The following is a 19,647-nucleotide window of genomic DNA, read 5'->3' as shown; positions in this document are numbered from 1 at the left end:
TTTAAGCCGAGACCACCAATCAGCTCATTATAGACAGTACACGCTTTTTTGGGGGGCCCAGCAGCAAGTTCTCCTCATGAGTTACACAGGTGCCATTTCTTGATTTCAGTAGTTGTTGGCACATGTGTAAAAGGGCTGTGCTTTATACCCCTGTTTAGAAAGTAATGCCTAAAATGGTGACTGTATCACTTTCCCTTTTTTTTTTAGGTTGAAGCAATACTGGTCAACATTTTTGGTGGTATTGTGAACTGCGCCATTATAGCAAATGGCATTACCAAAGCCTGTCGAGAGCTTGAACTGAAGGTGCCTCTGGTTGTCAGACTTGAAGGTGAGTGATAAAGGTTTGGGGCTAAAGTCGGCTCTCAGCTGCCCTCAATTACACCATGTTCCACTTCAGCATACTCTGTTCTCCAGGCTCATGTAAAGGATGCACAAATTAGTTCAGATGCAATAAGAATTGACCCAACTCTTCGCCTGTGTAACTTTATCTGAAACCAGACTTAGGGTCATATCCTCCAGTCTTTATTCATTCCTTACTCAGGCAAAACTTGAGTAGGAGATTTGCCTGAATAAAGACTGCTGCATTTGCCTCTTCGCTAAAGCAGAGACACACAAGCTAGAAAACCCCCTTGGTTTAGAAGAGAGGGAGTTTCTGGCAGGTAATTCTCTGGGAGGAGCCCTGAACTTTGGGATTCATTCATGCCGTCGGTCCAAAATCACCCAAATCCATTGTTCTTCAGAGAACATGGCAAAAGCCCATCTCTATTCCCAGGTACTGGGATAGGGATCTGTCATTCAAGTGTTGCCTTTTTTCCCTTCCTGGTTTTGTTTGTTTTCATCCGTTAGTCTGGTTGTACTTTTAATATCTGGAAAAGTACATACAGCCCTAACTAGAGGTTTTATGGTCTTTTGTATAAATCTATAATACAATAAATGAATTCTTCCCACATATTTCTATAGTTCCTGGGCCCGGATGCAAATGGAAGGGCTGAAATACAACGAGAAAAGCTTTACTCATAGTATTTCAACCCAAACAGAAAATGTTTTCATGGAAGGGTATATTTGCTGGATGGTTTTGGGGTTTTTTTTCCTTTGCAAATAATTTTTACTGAGCACAGTTACAATATACACATGTCCAAACACAGACCAATTATAATACCATAAACCAACATAAAATGAAGAACCATATAAAAGAGCTACAACATTATTCTACTGGGCTGACCTATTCTTGCCCAGATCTGCAGCTCAATTTTTAAAACACAGCAGCTTTGGGGATGGCAGCTTGAATAAGTTCCAGACAAGCTTCTTAGCTTTTGAGTTCTCAATCTCTGCCCTCGCTCAACCAAAAATTACAAGTTTGATGCAGGTATCACTTGGGGAAGTTCTATTGCCTGCGCTATGCAGGAGCTCAGACTAGCTGATCATAATAGTCCCTTCTGGCCTTAAAGTCAATGAAGCTTTAAAAAGTCTGGAGGCTCGGCAGTTGCTCGTTTTAATATATTTTTGTTATTTTGCTATCTTAAAAAAAAAGAGTCCCACAACTCCTTCCATCAGTTTCTGAAAAGTCTCCTGAAAGAATTGAGGAAGGAAGATTGGGGTTTTTTTGACAGTAAGAGGAATAGTGTTTTGGTTTCCTGCAATCTGTTGAAACCAGCATAACGGTCATGACCGGGACGTGGGCAGTCTGACCTAGTGGTTAGAGCAGGAATCAGGAATCAGGCCAGAGGGCAAACTGAGGTCAGGTGTCTGGAGTCAGGCAGGGTCAGGGTACCAGGAGGTCAGCAGTAGAAGTAGGAAGCAGGGGAAGCTGTCTAAAGCAGGGAGAATCCAGTTGAATGGACAATTTCCTGTTCCTGTGCTGGTTTATATAGAAGCTGTGAACCAGTCAGGATGCCCAACATTCTGCCTATCGGATTCCAGGACTGGAGTCCCCTGTCAGAGTTCAGCTCCTATTTTGACACCAGTTAGCAGGTCACTAGGTGGCAGGTTGGAAGTTAGTAGCTCCGAAGAGCCCTGCAGACCAAGGTTCAAAACCCGAGGTCCCTGACATCAAAATTCATATATTCAAAATCATTCATTTTCGATAAGCGCTTTCGGAAAGACTTCATAACAGGTGTGTTTAAAAGCATTTTCCTCAGTAAAATCAATATTCATGCTATAGTGGGTTATTTTGTCAGCAAGTACATTAATTTACCTTAACATAAAAACCTGAAAGGCAAGATTACTCCTTTGAGCTTCCTACTACGTGTTTTTTCTCTGCATAGGTCTCTTTTTAATAGATCAAAGAATGTGAATAGTTTGCTTGACAGAATATTAATGATCTTGGTAATTCACAAATTTAGTGTGCAAACTGATTCATATTGTATACCAAACTTATAGAGTTACAAGGACATAGTCATACCCAATCATTTAGCTGTGCTACAAATACACTTCTTTACAGAATTATAGCAGTCGTTAACGACTTTTGCAAGGAAAGTCTATTTTATTCTATTTGTTGTGTTTGGTTGTCTTTTTTTCTGTTTTAATGCCTCATACAGGTTGTGAGGCCTCCACTGTGGTGTCTGGAATCAACTGGGGTGGTTTTTTGCTGACTGCCCAGATTTGAAGGGCTGGTGGCAGAATGTTCTCAGTGAAGGACTCTTGGTTCTGGAATTGATTTGTCAGAGTCTGAGTCTTTGGCCTTGCGGGTTTGATATAAGGCCCATCTCTTTCCTCTGGACTGTGCCTGGAGAGGGGTGGTTAATAGGGGTCACCATTTAAAAGTCAGCACTTGCCCACGGTTACCTGTGCCATTGTATCTCAGGTACTTTTCCCTATATTTACACTAGACAGCCCAGGGCTTAGAGCCATCCAGGTTAGAAAATGGAGCTTGCGCTCTGACCCATTGGCGTTACTCCTTGCCGAATAGCAGGAAATAGAACGTGTATATAAATAAATAAATAAAATGACATTTAAAAGAGGGGGGGAGGGGAATATTTTTTTTTTTTTCTTCAAATGTTTTCCCCCAAAATTTGAAATTCCATCAAAATTTTGAAAATATCTCAACCAGCTGTAGTAGAAACTGCCCCTGCGTCGGAACTGCAGAGCGGCTGCTGCTGTTGCTCGGTGTCTTTGCAGTGAAGGATTCCGGACTCCTTACAACCCCTCTGGCTTTTCAGCCTCACTCAAATAAGAGTGTGGAAGGTCACTGGCAGGATGCACCATGTTTCCTGTTAAAGGGGTGGGTGGTTGCTACCCAAAATGTGAGTGTTACATGGAGAACCTCAGAGGCATGGCTCCTGAAGTGGCAGGTTGGCCCTGTGAAACTGGGTGTCCTCAGTGTCATTCTGCTGTGCATAGGTCATTTCCACATGACATCAGGGGATGCCAAAGCTTGTAGCATGCACTCCTTCTATTCTGTAGACGTTCTTGTACCAGTCATCTCTGTAATATCTGAGCGCCTTCCAGTAGTTCATTAAGCAGCATGACCATCAGTGGAGGCCCAGTGCTCTGCCAAATTGGGAGAAACTCTGAATTGAAACATAGAAATAGGTTGCCAGGGATTTCATTGGATGATGAAACACTCCCTAATTCCTAAAGAAAGGCAAACTAACAAAGTAATTTAATGTGGGTGACTCAGAGAACAAAGGAGGTAGCCAAGAAACAGGAATTCATTTTGTATGTAAAGCCTCAACATTTGATTATTTTTCATGCAACTTTTGTTGTTTGTTTAGTTTTTTATTAAGAGCAGCCGTAGTTTTCTTGATTTAATAGCTGTTAGTGGATTGGTGTAGGAATTGAAAAGCTCTCATGTTTGGAAGCAGGTAATTCACAGTTGTAGTTGTAGACTGGTTATTACTATTTTCTTTTAAACCATCTAGGGGACACAGGGAAAACCAAGCTGCAGTGTTTATGGCCCATCTTAAACTACCACCTGTCTAATACATCACATGGGAATTCTTGATGTTTTCGTCTACTTGTAATTTGCACAGTCCGTGATCCTGTATCTCTGGACCTTGTGCCATGTTATTTTCAACCACCTTTGCCCTACTTAGGTTCTGGAACACTGCAAAAACTAAAGCAACCCATCGTGTAAGTTAGAGCAACCCTAAATCCTGCTCTAACCGGCAGCTGCCTATGGCCTGCGCTGCAGCCCAGAATCTCCATAGCACTGAATGCTGTAACTCATGATTATGCAGGGGCTTGCAAGCAGGGGCAGTGCAGGGCTGCCTTGATTGACCCTACGCTGCTCCTGCACTGACAGATTTCTAGCCAAAACCCCTTGAGGCTCCTGTATGTCCTCTATACCACCACCTGAGCATGGTTTATGATAACCAGTGCAAGGGCCCGAATTGGCCCCGTTGTGTCTAGGACCTTTATCTCAGAAGAGTCATGAGTGTTGCTTAGTCTGTTGGGGTGAATACTGGATCTTCATGGTTAGAGATGGAAAAAATCAGTAAATCCATCATTCCCTTCCATTGTAGTATTGGTTCCTGGGATATGCTTAATTCTTTATCGAGGCTGGTTTAAATGTCTTGCGAGATGGAACTACCTCTGTTCCCTGTGGAGATTGCCTCACCATAATACTGTAGCTATCGCTGTTAGTCCCACTGTTGCTTTTAATTCATCTTATTAGTCGTAGTTTTACATCTTGCATCCCCCTAAGCAAGGACTTCTGTGGTGTTTACTGCCTTCAGGTATTTTACTTATAGACCCTTCTCATGTGACTGCCCCCTCTCCTGCCTCCTTAATCATTCAGCCAACCTATTCATAAGCAGTTCTTTTAATCTGTCTTCCAACAGTCAATCCTTCCAACCCCACAATCATCTATGTTGCTCTTCTTTGAACACCCACTACTTTGTCTGAAGATAAAATGATTCTGACTTAATAATCAATACAGTGAAAGCAATAAGGGCGCCCCAAAACATTTTAAAACAAAACTGAAACTATTTTACGTTTCGTTGGATGAAAGAGAGACCAACACACATTTTTGTATTTCCATTTTGTACGTTTTCCCAACAGAAGGTTCATGATTATTCCCATAAATCTAACAGATTTGTGGCCTGCACTTTAAAGACTCTTTGCCCACATGCAATGTATTACAAATGTCTTGATGAGTGAAGTTTTAATCAGTCAAATCTGTCTTGATTTAGCAGGATTTTGTGGACAAATCTTTGTTCTCGGCTGTGTAATAATTACAAGCTGTTTTACCAGTGGATAAAGAAAGGATTACTCTCCTCTTTGAAAATGGTAACTTTATAATTACATGTATTTACTTGCCTTATCAGAAAAGAACTCACCAGCTGAGACGCAGGATTATTTTTGTTTAAAAGGCTCGTGGGTGACTGGAAAAACCACATATTCTGGGTTTTAACTTTTATAGACATAAGAGACATTGTTTCTGCTGGGAACTTGCAGCAGTTTTACAGGATTTTTTTTTTTCTCTTTTAATATAACATTCCGTTTCAACTGGTTTCTATATAGACTAACCGGCAATGTTGGGCTAAAGCCAAAATGCAGCTCATTGTTGTGGTCAAAAATAAAAAACTGAGGGTAGGGAAGAATAAAGAGATTAACTTTGTCACAATAAAATGAAATATTCTCCTGCTTTTTGGTTGAGAATCTGTAACATTCTCTCTCTTCCCTCCAAAAAGTGAACTTCTTTCAAATGTGTCCATAAGGACAGGAGCAAAGAGGAGTGGACTCTGTTATTGTATATGGTCCATGCTAGAAGGCAGACAGACCACATTTTCAAAACTGGCTTCTAAATTTCCATTTCCAAAATTGTCCGTCCAAATTTTTGGCTATGCGTTTGCAGACCTAAAATTTTGCATGCTCAGAATTTCAGAGTTGCACATGTAAACTGTTTTCATGCACAAGTAGAGCAGTTAGGTATCTGCCCAATTTGCATATTTGAATGCTATTTGTTGTCCAATATGTGAGCACAAATGCTATTCACGTATGTAAATCTACCAAAAATGTGAGTGCCCAAAATTGTTGTGATTAACAAGAGAAGAGAACATATGATATTATGTACACACATTTGAAAGTATGAGAAAATATTTGTTTGCCTAATGTTAACCCCACTCTGACATCCTGAGTTTGAAAATTCAACATGAAAAATGGTATGGTGAAAATATAGGGTAGAAAATGGAGAAAGGAATGTCAGAATAAAAGTTTTGAAGGATTTTTGCAGTAAAGTCATGGAAGATAATCTCTTCTTGATAATGTAGCCAAAGGCTACCAAATTCATAAACCACCAAACAGTGTTCAGTTGGCAATAACTTTCAACTTAATCCCAAAATTAACTGGTGACTAAGTGAAAGGCTCTATATTCCACTCCAAACACTTGACTCTTCCAGACCCTCAAGATTGTGCATCTGTAACTCGAAACTGCGTGTATACTAATGGGGATGAAATGCCCTTGATTTATACAACCACATAGTGTCATGAGGTTGAAACATTGCTATGCAATGACACCTGGTCACAATGTGGTATCACTGATGAGGCCTTACTAATCAAAATGTGAGTGATGAAATATCTCACCGTGATGCCCTAACAAAATGTCCTCTAGGAACGATGTACTGATTTAGTTGGGAAGTGGTCCTGCTTTGAGCAGGGGGTTGGACTAGATGACCTCCTGAGGTCCCTGACAACCCTGATATTCTATGATTCTATGACTCATTTTTGAAAGTTATTTCTTTATTTCTCTTGCTTTTCTGCACAACCCAGATGCAAACACTTTCTCTCCCCTATTTCCTGGTAAGGGCTGGATGTCACTGCAGAAATCTTGAACCTACTCCTGAACCTCAACTTTCAAAATGGCAGCGCATTCGGTTTCTAGTTCATGTGTATGGCCAAACCCCACATTCACGAGCGCTATATAAACATGGATTTTTTTTTCATTCAAACTTTTAATGTTCCTGAGTATCGATAGTTTCTAGAGTGTGTGTCTGCACTGCAATAGAAGACCTGCAGCTATCTGGGGTCAGCTGACGCAGGCTCAGGCTGATGGGCTAATCAAATTGTAGTGTGGAGGTTCAGGTTCGATGTGGAGCCCAGGCTCTGGGACCCAGGAAGGAGGAGAGTCCCAGAGCCTGGACCCCAGCCCGAGCCCCGCAAGCCCAAGTCAGCTGACCCGGGCTCTGAGAGTTGGTGCCGCAGGTTTTTTATCTCAGGCCTGGTCTACACTAGGCTTTTATGTCGACTTTAGCGCCGTTATATCGAATTAACCCTGCACCCGTCCACACCAGGAAGCCATTTAGTTCGACATAAAGCTCTCTTTAAATCGATTTCTGTAATCCTCCCCAACGAGAGGATTAGCGCTAAATTCGACATGGCCATATCGAATTAGGCTAGGTGTGGATGGAAATCGACGGTAATAGCTCCGGGAGCTATCCCACAGTGCACCACTCTGTTGACGCTCTGGACAGCAGTCCGAGCTCGGATGCTCTGACCAGCCACACCCCCGGGAAAATTTGAATTCATTTTCATTTTCCTGTCTGGGCAGTTTGAATCTCAGTTCCTCTTTGGACATCGAGGGGAGCTCAGCAGCAGTGGCAACTATGCAGAGCTCTCCAGCAGAGATGGCCGTGCAATCTAATAGAAAGAGGGCCCCAGCATGGACTGATCGGGAAGTCTTGGATCTCATCGCAGTGTGGGGCGATGAGTCCGTGCTTTCAGAGCTGCGCTCCAAAAGAAGGAATGCTAAGATCTACGAGAAGATCTCCAAAGCCATGGCAGAGAGAGGCTACAGCCGGGATGCAACGCAGTGCCGCGTGAAAATCAAGGAGCTGAGACAAGGCTACCAAAAAACAAAAGAGGCTAACGGACGCTCCGGATCCCAGCCCCACACATCCCGTTTCTACGAGGCACTGCATTCCATCCTGGGAGCGGCCGCCACCACTACCCCACCCCTGACCGTGGACTCCGAGGATGGGATCATGTCCGCGGCCGGTTCCTCGTCGGACATGACAGCGGACGGGGAAGATGAAGAAGGAGATGAGGAGGACGAGGCAGTCGACAGCGCTGGCACCGCTGAGTTCCCCGACAGCCAGGAGCTCTTCATCACCCTTACCGAGATCCCGTACCAACCGTCCCCATCCCTTACCCCGGACACAGAATCAGGGGAAGGATCAAGCAGTAAGTGCTGTAAACATGTAAACATTTATTTAAAACAGAACGGTAATATTTATACTATTAACAATGTACATTTATAAAAGTTCTGTAAACTAGTAAAAAAATAATCAGGTACAAAACAGGAATATTTACAAAGGTAACAAATGGGTTTTCATGATTTCTCTGGCTTGGGCTCTTCTCAATTTAGTCCCAAGTGTTTTAAAAAATTTTCACAATGTCCGTTACTGCATGATTCCCAGGCCCAAGACGCTCCACTCCATAGTCCCAGTGCACCTACGCGAAAATCCGGTCAATGTGGCCGGGGATCGACGAGAAATCCTCGTAGGAGAACTCCTCGTAGGTCTCGTGGAGGTAGAGCTCAAGCCTGTTGATCAGGTTCCGGGGTAGGGCGATCTTAGTGGGCCCTCCGTGGTAGCAGACATGCCCCCTCCACGCCACAATCAAGTACTCCGGGATCATGGCCCGACATAGCATGGCGGCATACGGCCCCGGTTTCTGCATGCTTTCCCGCAGCATGCGTTCTCTCTGGGTGTCCGGGATCCTCAGGAGGGTGATGTCGCTCATGACGCCCTGCTTTGAATTAGGGAGGGGAATGTTAGTATTGGGACTGCTTTACAGCCACGCGGTGGAGGGAGAGGGGCAGCATACAGGGATCTTTCCCTGGGACAGCCGCGAGGGGGTGGGACAGGGGCAGAGTTGATGCTGTCCTGATTGCTGGCAGCAGAGACTGGCATTGCTTTCAATGTGAAAGGAGGCCAGTGCTACTGCTGGAGTTTTAAGCAGCCACAAGTCTGCGGCTTACCATTATTGCCCGCTCCAGAAGTTCAGGTCTCCAGCCACAGTTCTCTGAACAGTCCAAGACCTCCGCAAGTCCACAGGCACTGAAGGCGACGGCCGAAAATTCGACCTTGTCCTGAGTGCGCATGTGAGAGGTGCAGTGCATGGTCTTGTTCACAGAGAAAGACTAGGTTCTTTGTATACAATTTCATTTATCTGTCTCAGGAATTCACTCCCTTTTCACAATTCACACAGACACATCTGCGACTGTCTCCCAACCCAGCCTCTCAGCACACTCCCAGAGGCTAGCGCAGATTAGGCGGAGGAAGAAGAAGACGCGTGAAGACATGTTCTCAGAACTAATGGACTGCTCCCGAGCCCAGGCAGCCCAGCAGACACAGTGGAGGGAGAACTTGTCACAAATGCACCGAGCAGTCATGGAACGGGAGGAGAGGTGGCGTCAGGAGGACCAACAGGCTACTGAAAAGCTGCTTGGACTAATGAGGGAGCAAACGGACACGCTCCGGCGCCTTGTGGATGTTCTGCAAGACCGGAGGCAGGAGGACAGAGCCCCGCTGCAGTCTATCTGTAACCGCCCTCACCCGCCACCAAGTCCCACACCACCCTCACCCAAACTCCAAAGAAGGAGGGGCGGCAAGGGCCGTTAAAACTTTCAGTCAACCCCTGCAGACTGCTCTAGCACTAGAAGGCTGACATTCCCCAAAATTTCATAAGTCCTTTCCCACCCACCTCACAGAAGCCCCCGTCCAAGTTTCACACCCCACGTTTCATGTCTGGTTCGCAATAAAATGTTTGTTTCTCTCCATTACTGTTTCAGTCAGGTTCTTTTGAGGGAGAGTCTGTCTGGAGGGGGGCAAGGGGCTTGGTAATTGGGCAGGACAGTGACCTTTAGCAGGGTACAGAGGCGGTGTCAGGTCCAGCATCAGGACACATACACAGTGCAGTCACTGGTTACCGTGGTCAGTCTGGGAGGTGTTTTTCATGTTCTCCATTGAAATAACCAGTCCACCAGTGCGGAGCCTGTCATTCCGGGAGTTTAGAAGCATCATTTGCATCAGAACACTGAACCCGCCCCCCGCCACAGTCTGCGTCCCCGGTTTAAAATATTCCCGCGAAAACAGCAATACAGACAACGCTGTTCATTAACAAAATCGAAATGATTTTATTTTTTGGGAAGGGGAAGGGGGTGAAGGGGGTATGTAACTGGAGAGGATAGTCAAAATGAACTGGGTAAAGAAACGGGGGCAGGTTCAGCTTCTCTGTCCACAAACTGAAAAGTCACTGGTTGCCCTGCTCACTCAGGAACTTAGCTTTCAAAGCCTCCCGGATGCACAGGGCGTCCCGCTGGGATCTTCTAATGGCCCGGCTGTCTGGCTGGACGTAATCAGCAGCCAGGCTATTTGCCTCTAGCTCCCACCCCGCCATAAAGGTCTCCCCCTTGCTCTCACATAGATTGTGGAGCACACAGCAAGCTGCAATAACGATGGGGATATTGGTTTCACTGAGATCACAGCGAGTGAGTAAGCTTCTCCATCTCCCTTTGAGACGGCCAAAAGCACACTCCACCACCATTCTGCACTTGCTGAGACGGTAGTTGAACAGTTCTTTTTCTGTGTCCAGGGCGCCAGTATAGGGCTTCATGAGCCAGGGCATTAGCGGGTAGGCTGGGTCCCCGAGGATGACTGTAGGCATCTCCACATCCCCAAGAGTTATTTTGTGGTCTGGGAAGTAAATACCTTCCTGCAGCCGTCTAAACAGACCAGAGTTCCTGAACACACGAGCGTCATGAACCTTGCCCGGCCATCCGACGTAGATGTTTGTAAACCGTCCCCGATGGTCCACCAGTGCTTGCAGCACCATTGAAAAGTAGCCCTTTCTATTGATGTACTGGCTGGCCTGGTGGTCCGGTCCCAGGATAGGGATGTGAGTCCCATCGATAGCCCCTCCGCAGTTTGGGAATCCCATCGCGGCAAAGCCATCTATGATGACCTGCGCGTTTCCCAGGGTCACTACCTTTGGGAGCAGTACCTTCACGATTGCCTTGGCTACTTGCATGACAACAACCCCCACGGTAGATTTGCCCACACCAAAGTGGTTCGCGACTGACCGGTAGCTGTCCGGCGTTGCAAGCTTCCAGAGGGCTATGGCCACTCGCTTCTGGACAGTGAGGGCTGCTCGCATGCGGGTGTCCTTGCGCTTCAGGGCAGGGGACAGCAACTCACAAAGTTCGAGGAAAGTCCCCTTCCGCATGCGAAAGTTTCGCAGCCACTGGGATTCATCCCAGACCTGAAGCACTATACGGTCCCACCAGTCCGTGCTTGTTTCCCGGGCCCAGAATCGCCATTCAACAAAATCCACATGCCCCATTGCCACCGTGATGTCCTGGGCGCTGGGGCTCGTGGTTTCTGACAGCTCTGTGCCACTCTCCGACTTCAGGCTCTCACGGCGGTGCCGTAGCCTCCTCGCCCGATTTCTCTGCATCTGCCTCAGGGAAAGGTGTATGATAAGCTGCGAGGTGTTGAGAACGGCCACAAGTGCAGCGATGGTCGCAGCGTGATCCATGATCGCAGTGCTGTGGCGTCCGCGCTGTCACTGACCAGAAAAGTGCGCGAACTGATTTCCCGCCGGCGCTTTCATGGAGGGAGGGAGGGCGTTAGTGACGGACGGATGACGACAAATTTTTTTTACCCAGAAGGCATTGGCGGCTCGACCCAGAATTCCGATGGGCAGCGGGGACTGCGGGAACTGTGGGATAGCTGCCCACAGTGCACCGCTTCCAATATCGACGCTCGCCCCCTTAGTGTGGACTCACAAAGTCGAATTACTGTCCTTAGTGTGTCCTTAGTGTGGACACACACGTTCGACTTTGCAATATCGATTCCACATATTCGATTTAAGTAAAATCGAATTACCCTCGTAGTGTAGACATACCCTCAGTGTAGACATACCGAAAGATACATTTGTAACAATATAAACTGATTTCATATAGTGTTAAAACTTTAGCAATAAAACATATCTAAAAAGAGTAATTATAAGTAGGTTTTTAAGGTAGCATTACTTAAAATAAATATTTATATAATAAATTGCTGGGTTAGTGGTAACAAGTACTGCAAGGCAACAGAAATGTGAATTTGAGACATGACACACAGCAAACACTATAACCCTTCTGGGCCTAGGATTCAAAAGTATGTATTTGAAATAAAGTGGCGTGCAAAGATGTGCTGGTAAAAATCCATAGAGTGACATTGATATTAACTTGAGAGACAGAAAATAAGAGAGGTTCACTTTCCCCGTCTAGAACGGCATTCTTATAATAGGAATCAAGTAAAAAGCAGCCTGTAATACTGTGCATTTTCACTGTTATACAGCCGATTATAGCGTAAGTGAAGGGGAGATTATTCTGATAGCCTACGTATGGAATTCTGTTTACAGTTCTCTGACACCATCCAGTGGCAGGAGGTTAATGTTAGACTAGTTTCGTGGGGATTTTTTTTTTTTTTGTTTTTTTGGGCTTTAATTTCCACTGCCATAAAAGGCATTTTACTTTAGTTTTTAAGCCTGTTTCTAATGCTGTCAGATTATTTAGTTTTTAAATCCATTTCCAGTGCTTTCAGACTGTTTTAGAGACATAATTCAAGTTCTCCCTTTTTTCCATCTTCCTAAAATGTCTATCACATAACTAAAGCAAACTGAATGTCCAGAAGCAGAAAATATCAGTCATTTACAGCATACTTGTTGAAAATATCTTTATTTGTATGTCCTGCTTAAAAGGCTGTTTTGTATTTCATATGTACCAAAATCACAGTCTTTTGATTGTGAAAAAGATTGGTTCACTTTTCCAACTTCCTATTTCCATCCTTTTGCCTAAAACCTTTTTTTTAGCTTGTGTCTTGTATTGATTTTGTTAATACATTAGTCAAGTAGATTCTAGAGCAATCAACGTGGTGCAGCATACACCTAATGTACTGCTCCCATTCTGAGTCGGTAGATTAACCTCAGCAACTTCATGAAGAGAAAATGTTAGTTTTAAATACTCGGATACTACAAATAGCATAATGTTTTTGCTTTGTAGGAAAATAGCCAACAAAATGTCTTTCGCTCTATCTCACCTCCCCCTACACTCCTTTTATGGAAAAGTCCTATAGAAGCCTATCTATCAATCCATCTATCTAATCTTAGTTATATTTTGCTATCACTGTTGTATCTGTGTGCCAGATTAATCCTGCATGGTTCATTAGAAATTAAAAGGGATTCCATACGAGTTATTCTAACAACCTAAAGAATTTTATAGTGAAGGATACCTTTTCTGTAGACTTTTTAATACCCTGAAGAGTTCTTCTGCATGTGGATATGTATTTCTGCCTTAAATACTAGAGGATGGTTGGGAAAAAAAACTATGTCAAGGTTATAATCTTCTATGAAATTCTACCGGACTTTTCTAAACATTACAGAGCAGGCAGGGCTCCTTTCTGTCATAGATTTCAGATGCTGCTTAGTGGTCATTGACCTTTGTAGGCAAGCTGTGACTGTCCATGCAGTGCATGGGGATGGAAAGCATGACCTCTTCTCCCAGTGCTGCTAGGACAGTAGCAGACAGTTAGTTATTCCTCCTCCAGCCATCTGCCTCTTCGATCACAAAAGTAACCAGACCTGCTGCTACAGGGATGTCTTTGGCCTCTATCAATTGAAGGAGTGGGAACCTTGACTTGAGCCCACTGCAGAAACAGGCTCTTGCTTGTGGCAGAATAGAGGTATTATCTATCTCGATATATTGTATACTTATAAAAAACAAAACAAAAAAAAACACTCCATGTTTCTATTAAGCAAAATCATGAGCATCCCGAAGAGAAAGTTGCATGCTACTGAGCATGTTTACTGCATGATTAATAATTAAGGGTCTAATTAAAGTATAACTGCAGATATAATTACAATTCATTTTGGTAAATCTAGGAATTATGAAGTAATTAAACATTTTGACAAGGCAAATGAACAAGGAATTTGGTGTGGGGGAGGGAGAGTTATAGAATCTGCTCTTTAAGAGGATCAGTTCAGGTCATTATGCTGACAACTTATGATGCAGTCCCTAGTGTGAATTCCACCAATGCAGCCAAATCACCTGACGAGGGATCCTTGTATGTTGCTTAGTGCATCGATTTTCAGAATTGTCACTTAGCTTTGTTGAAGAAAAGGGTCTGAAAAGTCCGGATTTTTCTTCACTGCTCTGTTTTCCTAAATGAAGGGGTTATAACCAGGGAGGAATCTGAACAACTACTCTTGCTGTTTTGGAAGAGTCAGAAACCTTCACCATTCACCTTGTGATTCTGTTGATGAAAAAGAATGAAATCAAGAAAGGAAAAAGATGATCAGAAAAAGGACTTGAAATCCTACAGAGTTAGTGCAGTCAAAATTATGCCAGGGTAATTTAATTTGGAAATAAAAAAATCAGGTGTTTCTTGAGAAATTATCTCTTTCCTGACACAAACTGATTATAGTTTATCTTCGTGTTCTACAGCAGTGTCCCGGCACATTCATGTGCAGTAGTCTTTAAAAAGGCTAGCATCCTTGTGCTCTCATTTAGGTGATCTTATCTCACCACTGACGCTTTTGGTGCTCACATGATTGCCAGATGTGTAGCAGCATTCCTTGGGTAAACATGCTTCATAATTTGTTGGTCTTCCATCCTAACAATAGGACCGTACCAAAGCCACGGAAACTGAACCAGTGCCAATGGAGGCGGCAGTTGGGGTCGGCTACGAATATCCCTGTATCTGATCTTGTCCTGCTACTGCAGCTGACAAAGACTAAGGGTATGTCTACACCCAGCCGCTAGTTCGGCGGCTGGCAATCGAAGTTCTGGGTTCGACTTATCGCGTCTTGTCTGGACGCGATAAGTCGAACCAGGAAGTGCTCGCCGTCGACTGCGGTACTCCTGCTAGACGAGAGGAGTACCGCGGAGTCGACGGGGGAGCCTGCCTGCCGCGTGTGGACCGAGGTAAGTTCGAACTAAGGTACTTCGAACTTCAGCTACGTTATTCACGTAGCTGAAGTTGCGTACCTTAGTTCGATTTGGGGGTTTAGTGTAGACCAAGCCTAAGAGAATCAAAAATGTCAGTCCACCACTCTCCAGCCTTCCCCAGTGTCCACATTTCATTGCCATACAATAAAGTTGGTATAACCATGCTTCTGTGGATGTGCGCCATTTTGGCAACACGTCGTCTCAGTGATGCTAAAGAAATAGGTCCAGCACATCAGTGTTCCATGCAAATTGTCCCTCTATTTTCTTGGGACTCCAAACGGAAAGTGATTGTTGATTTAACTGAACAGGGTTGTAGAATGTATACATTTAAGTCGGGCGTAAATTATGGGGAATAGTGAAACATTTCCACAGTTCAGAGTGAGAGATTTTACTGGCTGCTGGAACTGTGGAAAATATTGAATCTTTAAGGTTAAAATCAATATTGTCACTCCTAAGCACAGGTCAGTGAAATTATTACATTAGGACTTTATATCTGGCAAAATTAACATGGTTCTTTTACGTCGGTGCTTAGCAGCGTTAGTTCACATGACTATTTGACAAGCGTTCCCCAACAACTAAAGGGTTAGGAGTGTTTTAAGAGAGAGCTCCTCAGTCCCCAGAGGAGAACGAACACCCCATATTGTGTTCTAGTGGACATGTGCCCATGGTTACAGAAGCATGAGGATTTTGAGGGTGAAGGTGTAGACTTTGGAACTCATAGCAACAACAGAGGACATCAAGAACTCAGGAAATTTAGTGATAGGCTCATATTCTGATGAGGTGCAGGGTCTATTTAATCTACATATCTAGGGAACTCTGTGGCCCCCATCTCTGTCATATCTGAGCATCTATGATGCCTGAAATCAGGGACGAATTTGTCCCATTATGTCCGGCACACTTTTAACACTTTTTAACATGGCAAAGTGATTTCATAGTCAGATCGTGATTTTGAATTTGAATATCATTTTCAGTCAATTCCCGGTTCTTTCACATATTTCTATAATGCCCTGTTTTGACCCAGTGTTGTTTTACATACAGAGAACCTTAGTAAAAAGTAGAGCCTGTTTGCAGGCAATGAATGAACAGGAGAATAAACTTAACATTACTGAACACACTGATGGTTGTGAACAGTTTGCCTAGTTCTTAACAATCCTCCATTTTGGGGTCTCAGTTGCCTGGCAGCCTACCTTGTAAGTGTCCTGTCCGTCTCCCTTGGGAAGTTTTAGATGTTCAGTATGTGCTTAGTAAATCCTCAGAAAGGGTTAAGAGAAAGTAAGTCTGCCAGTAATAGTCTAAATCCTTTGTCTCGCCCATCATGCAATGCAAGTAAAAACTGCCCATCATTTTCAGTTTGGTGTTTCCAGGAGGTGTCAAACGTATTGCATCAAACCAGGTAGGAGACTTCTGGGGAGACACTAAATATATTTGATCACTGTGCCAGAACATTTCGAAGGCCCTGTCCCTGTGCAGCTTTAATAAACGAAGAGCTTCAATGACAATCAGTCATCTCTTTTCATTAATCTGTTCTCATTTAACTCTGCATTTGCCTTTTATGAGAGTCTGACAGTGTGAAACATGCATTTCCCTGAAATGTCTCTCTTAATTTATAGCCTTTTTTTCATGACTATGAGAGTGCTCTGTTGAGTGTATTTGAAGTGTTTGTCTAAAAACAGAGCACATAGGGTCAATAGCTATACAGTCTTACAAATGATATTATAGTATTTGGTATCTTTCAAGGAACAAAGGATAATGTCATGCTCATTTTCTGAATAATTTACAAATGAATGCTCTTCCATCTCCACTACCCTCCTGGACTTTAAGCAGAGGTGCAGAAGTACTTTATGGGCAGAGGGTCAGACTATTCCTTGGCTACCTGCATCAGGTACTCCCAAACAGTCAAATTTTTAGTATTGCTCAGAAACCTCAAGCTTCTTAAAAAATAAAAATAATAATTTTACTCCTTTGAGGCCATCACAGGTGGATTTTAGAGTTATAATTTATAACTGTGGTGGGTTTTTTTTTTAATAATAATACCGCTAACTTGAGTCCAGTACTTTAGTCTTCAAAATGTTTTACAAATGTTAATGGAATGAAGCATGGTCCATTATCCAGGGGATAATTATCCATTGACTTCAGTGGACATTGGATTGGCCCCTGAGTCCTCATAACACTCCTGTGATATAGGTAAGTACTGTTATCAGAGAGTAGCTTATCTGAGGCCACAGAAGTAGGCACTGTCAGAGTTGGAATTAGATTTTAGGAGTTCCTGGGCTCAGACCCCGAGGTGACTCCTCTCTCTTTAAAGCAAAATGAAATCTGGTTTAATGCTTTAAACCAGGTTGATGAAGGGTTAATAGAAAGCATTTGCAACATGTATTCATTAGTTAACCTTTTCAATTTCCTTTCTAGGAACGAATGTTCATGAGGCCCAGCGCATTCTGAATGAAAGCGGGTTACCAATCACCTCTGCAAGGGACCTTGAGGATGCAGCAAAGAAAGCAGTGGCTAGTGTGGAAAACAAATGACTCCTTGAAGATATTTGCCCGCAGAGGGTCTGTGATTCACAAAAGTGACATTCACATTCTTGTTGCAGAGAGAATTATTAGGGTTCCTTAAAGCAGTCATCAGTATTGCTGAACTTACCTATCTGATGTATCCAGAGGGTACCAAAATTAGTGAATCCTCAATCTGCATATTTCTGGATTGAGAAATATGTTAATTAACATTTAATTCCACAAAGTTCCTGGGTTTTTTTGCGTGTGTGTTTTTCCAAAATAATGCAGTTGATGGGTTTGTGAATAAGGTATAGTCAGTAACTTACTGACTCCTGTCAATCGGGTTGTTCCCTAATCCATCAAATACTGTTTGCACATTTTTTTGGAAAAACATTTAAGTTCATTTTTCATGTCCTAAAGAGTCAGCAGGCAAAAGTAAATCCTAATGATTGATTTGATTATATTTTTATGAATTTTTTACAATAACAAAAAAAATCTGCTTGCAATAAATATATTTTTCCAGATGTATAGGATTTGTTTTCTTCCTTAGATAGTTTGTGGTGTATCACACTCCATGCCTTAACATATCATCTTTGTATTCAAATACAAAAAGTATACCTCACATTAGGAAGAAAAATTGAATATATTATTTGTGGTAGTGAAAGGACCTTCCATTCTTATACTGTACCAGTAAACAGATGAAATGTGATTCAGTTGATTGTGCTGGCCATTGGAGGTGAAATTAAGTATAGTCCTTCCAAATGTAACAGTGACCTACAGTATCTATGATTGTACGTATGCAGTTAATCTAATGGCTGCCAACTTTTCAAAATAAACTCTTTAAGTAATAGGAGATATTGAATTCTGAATATCCAGCATAACGTATAAATCAATAGCAGCACTATGTGAGTAATAAAAAAAATTCTCAAAATAGTCATTTTATTTCCAAAAAAGAATTTTGATTTGCTGTTAAAAAAAAAAAAAAAAAAAAACAATTTTTCTTGTTCAATTTTCACCAACATTTGAATGTTCAAGCTTTAGTAACACAAATACTTTAGACAAGCAAATTCTAAGTTGCAGTACTTGAATATCCACTAAAAATCCTATTTTGATTGTGTAGTCATTTGTACTGTTATAATAATTCAAGCTGTTGATTATTCAATCAGGGAACAGAAGATACTATCATGTGGCTTGAGTAACTAACCAATGCAGTACACATTGCAGAGCACAAACTGCTGAAATTTGTGAATAATTTTGAGTAATGTACCAATGAGAGCATGTCATGATCTGTTTCTGAACAATTTGTAAATGGGGAAAAAGGTAAAATTTGTCTAATAAATTATTCATTGTGAATTATTTGCTCCGCTCTAATCAACACTCTGCTTTATTTGGAAAAAAAATACTTTGTCATTTAAATTTGTGTTGACATTTCCATGGCAACATTTATATTCAGAAATGATTTTTTTTATTAATCTATGTAGATATACAAGTATAGCTAGATTCTGCAATTACCTAATTCCTCTTCCTTCAGCCTGTTGCCCAAGGAAAAAAATATATCATTAGAATAGTGATAAACATACTAGTGTGAGTTACTGTCCATATAAGAAAATTACTAATTTAATTAAAGATAATAAGTATTTGATTAATTTAATGAGGCTCTGGTAAATGATTGTACGGTGGGCTACTTAAAAAAAAAAAAAAAAAAAAGAAAGAAACACTTACCATTAACATCTCAGTATGAAATTATATTCTAAGTACAGGAAAATAAAAACATTTTTGTGTCAGTCAGTAAAGTGGCAAGGTAAATATTTCCTTGTTAAGGTCCCATACAGTATCTAGCTTTCTAATGGTATCCAACATATACAACAGATATGTTCACTCAGGTTAATCTGCATATAGATCTGAGAGAAGTCGGTATTTGTTTGGACCTGTGCTAATTAATCCAAATTTTCATATTACTCGTAGCTTTTTTAAATAATATTAAATAGTGATTTTGAAAGTTTTGTGGTAGTTGGAATTAAATGTTTTTTGCTACCAGTGTTGTTTGAAGCAGTGCTGATTTCCCTAGGAGTTTGTGTTTAAACTTTCTACTAAATTTTTAAAAATATACAGAGCTGGTAATTAAATTTAGCAACCCATGAAAAGGAGTTTAGGTTTTTGAGGGAAGGAATTTAACTTAATATGGCTGACTCAACTTCCAGTGGTAAATATGATTGTAAA

At 42.3% G+C, this 19,647-nt stretch overlaps 1 protein-coding gene across 1 annotated transcript in view; it reads left to right on the top strand.

Annotated features, from left to right (window-relative positions):
- The window catches only part of SUCLG2 (succinate-CoA ligase GDP-forming beta subunit), a 219,919-nt gene extending 201,121 nt beyond the window's left edge, over positions 1 to 18,798 (top strand). The window contains exons 10-11 of the mRNA XM_026650233.1: positions 208 to 328; positions 17,342 to 18,798. Of these exons, the coding sequence (XP_026506018.1) occupies positions 208 to 328; positions 17,342 to 17,457 (237 nt within the window). The 3' untranslated portion in view covers positions 17,458 to 18,798. The remainder of the gene's footprint in view (positions 1 to 207; positions 329 to 17,341) is intronic.
- The last annotated feature ends 849 nt before the right edge of the window (positions 18,799 to 19,647 follow it).

Source organism: Terrapene carolina, unplaced genomic scaffold (genome assembly GCF_002925995.2).
Source record: "Terrapene carolina triunguis isolate 2854851 unplaced genomic scaffold, T_m_triunguis-2.0 Scaffold89, whole genome shotgun sequence".
NCBI lineage: Eukaryota > Metazoa > Chordata > Testudines > Emydidae > Terrapene > Terrapene triunguis.
The sequence above is the reverse complement of the archived record's forward strand: the minus strand, read 5'-3'. Positions and strand labels throughout refer to the sequence as shown.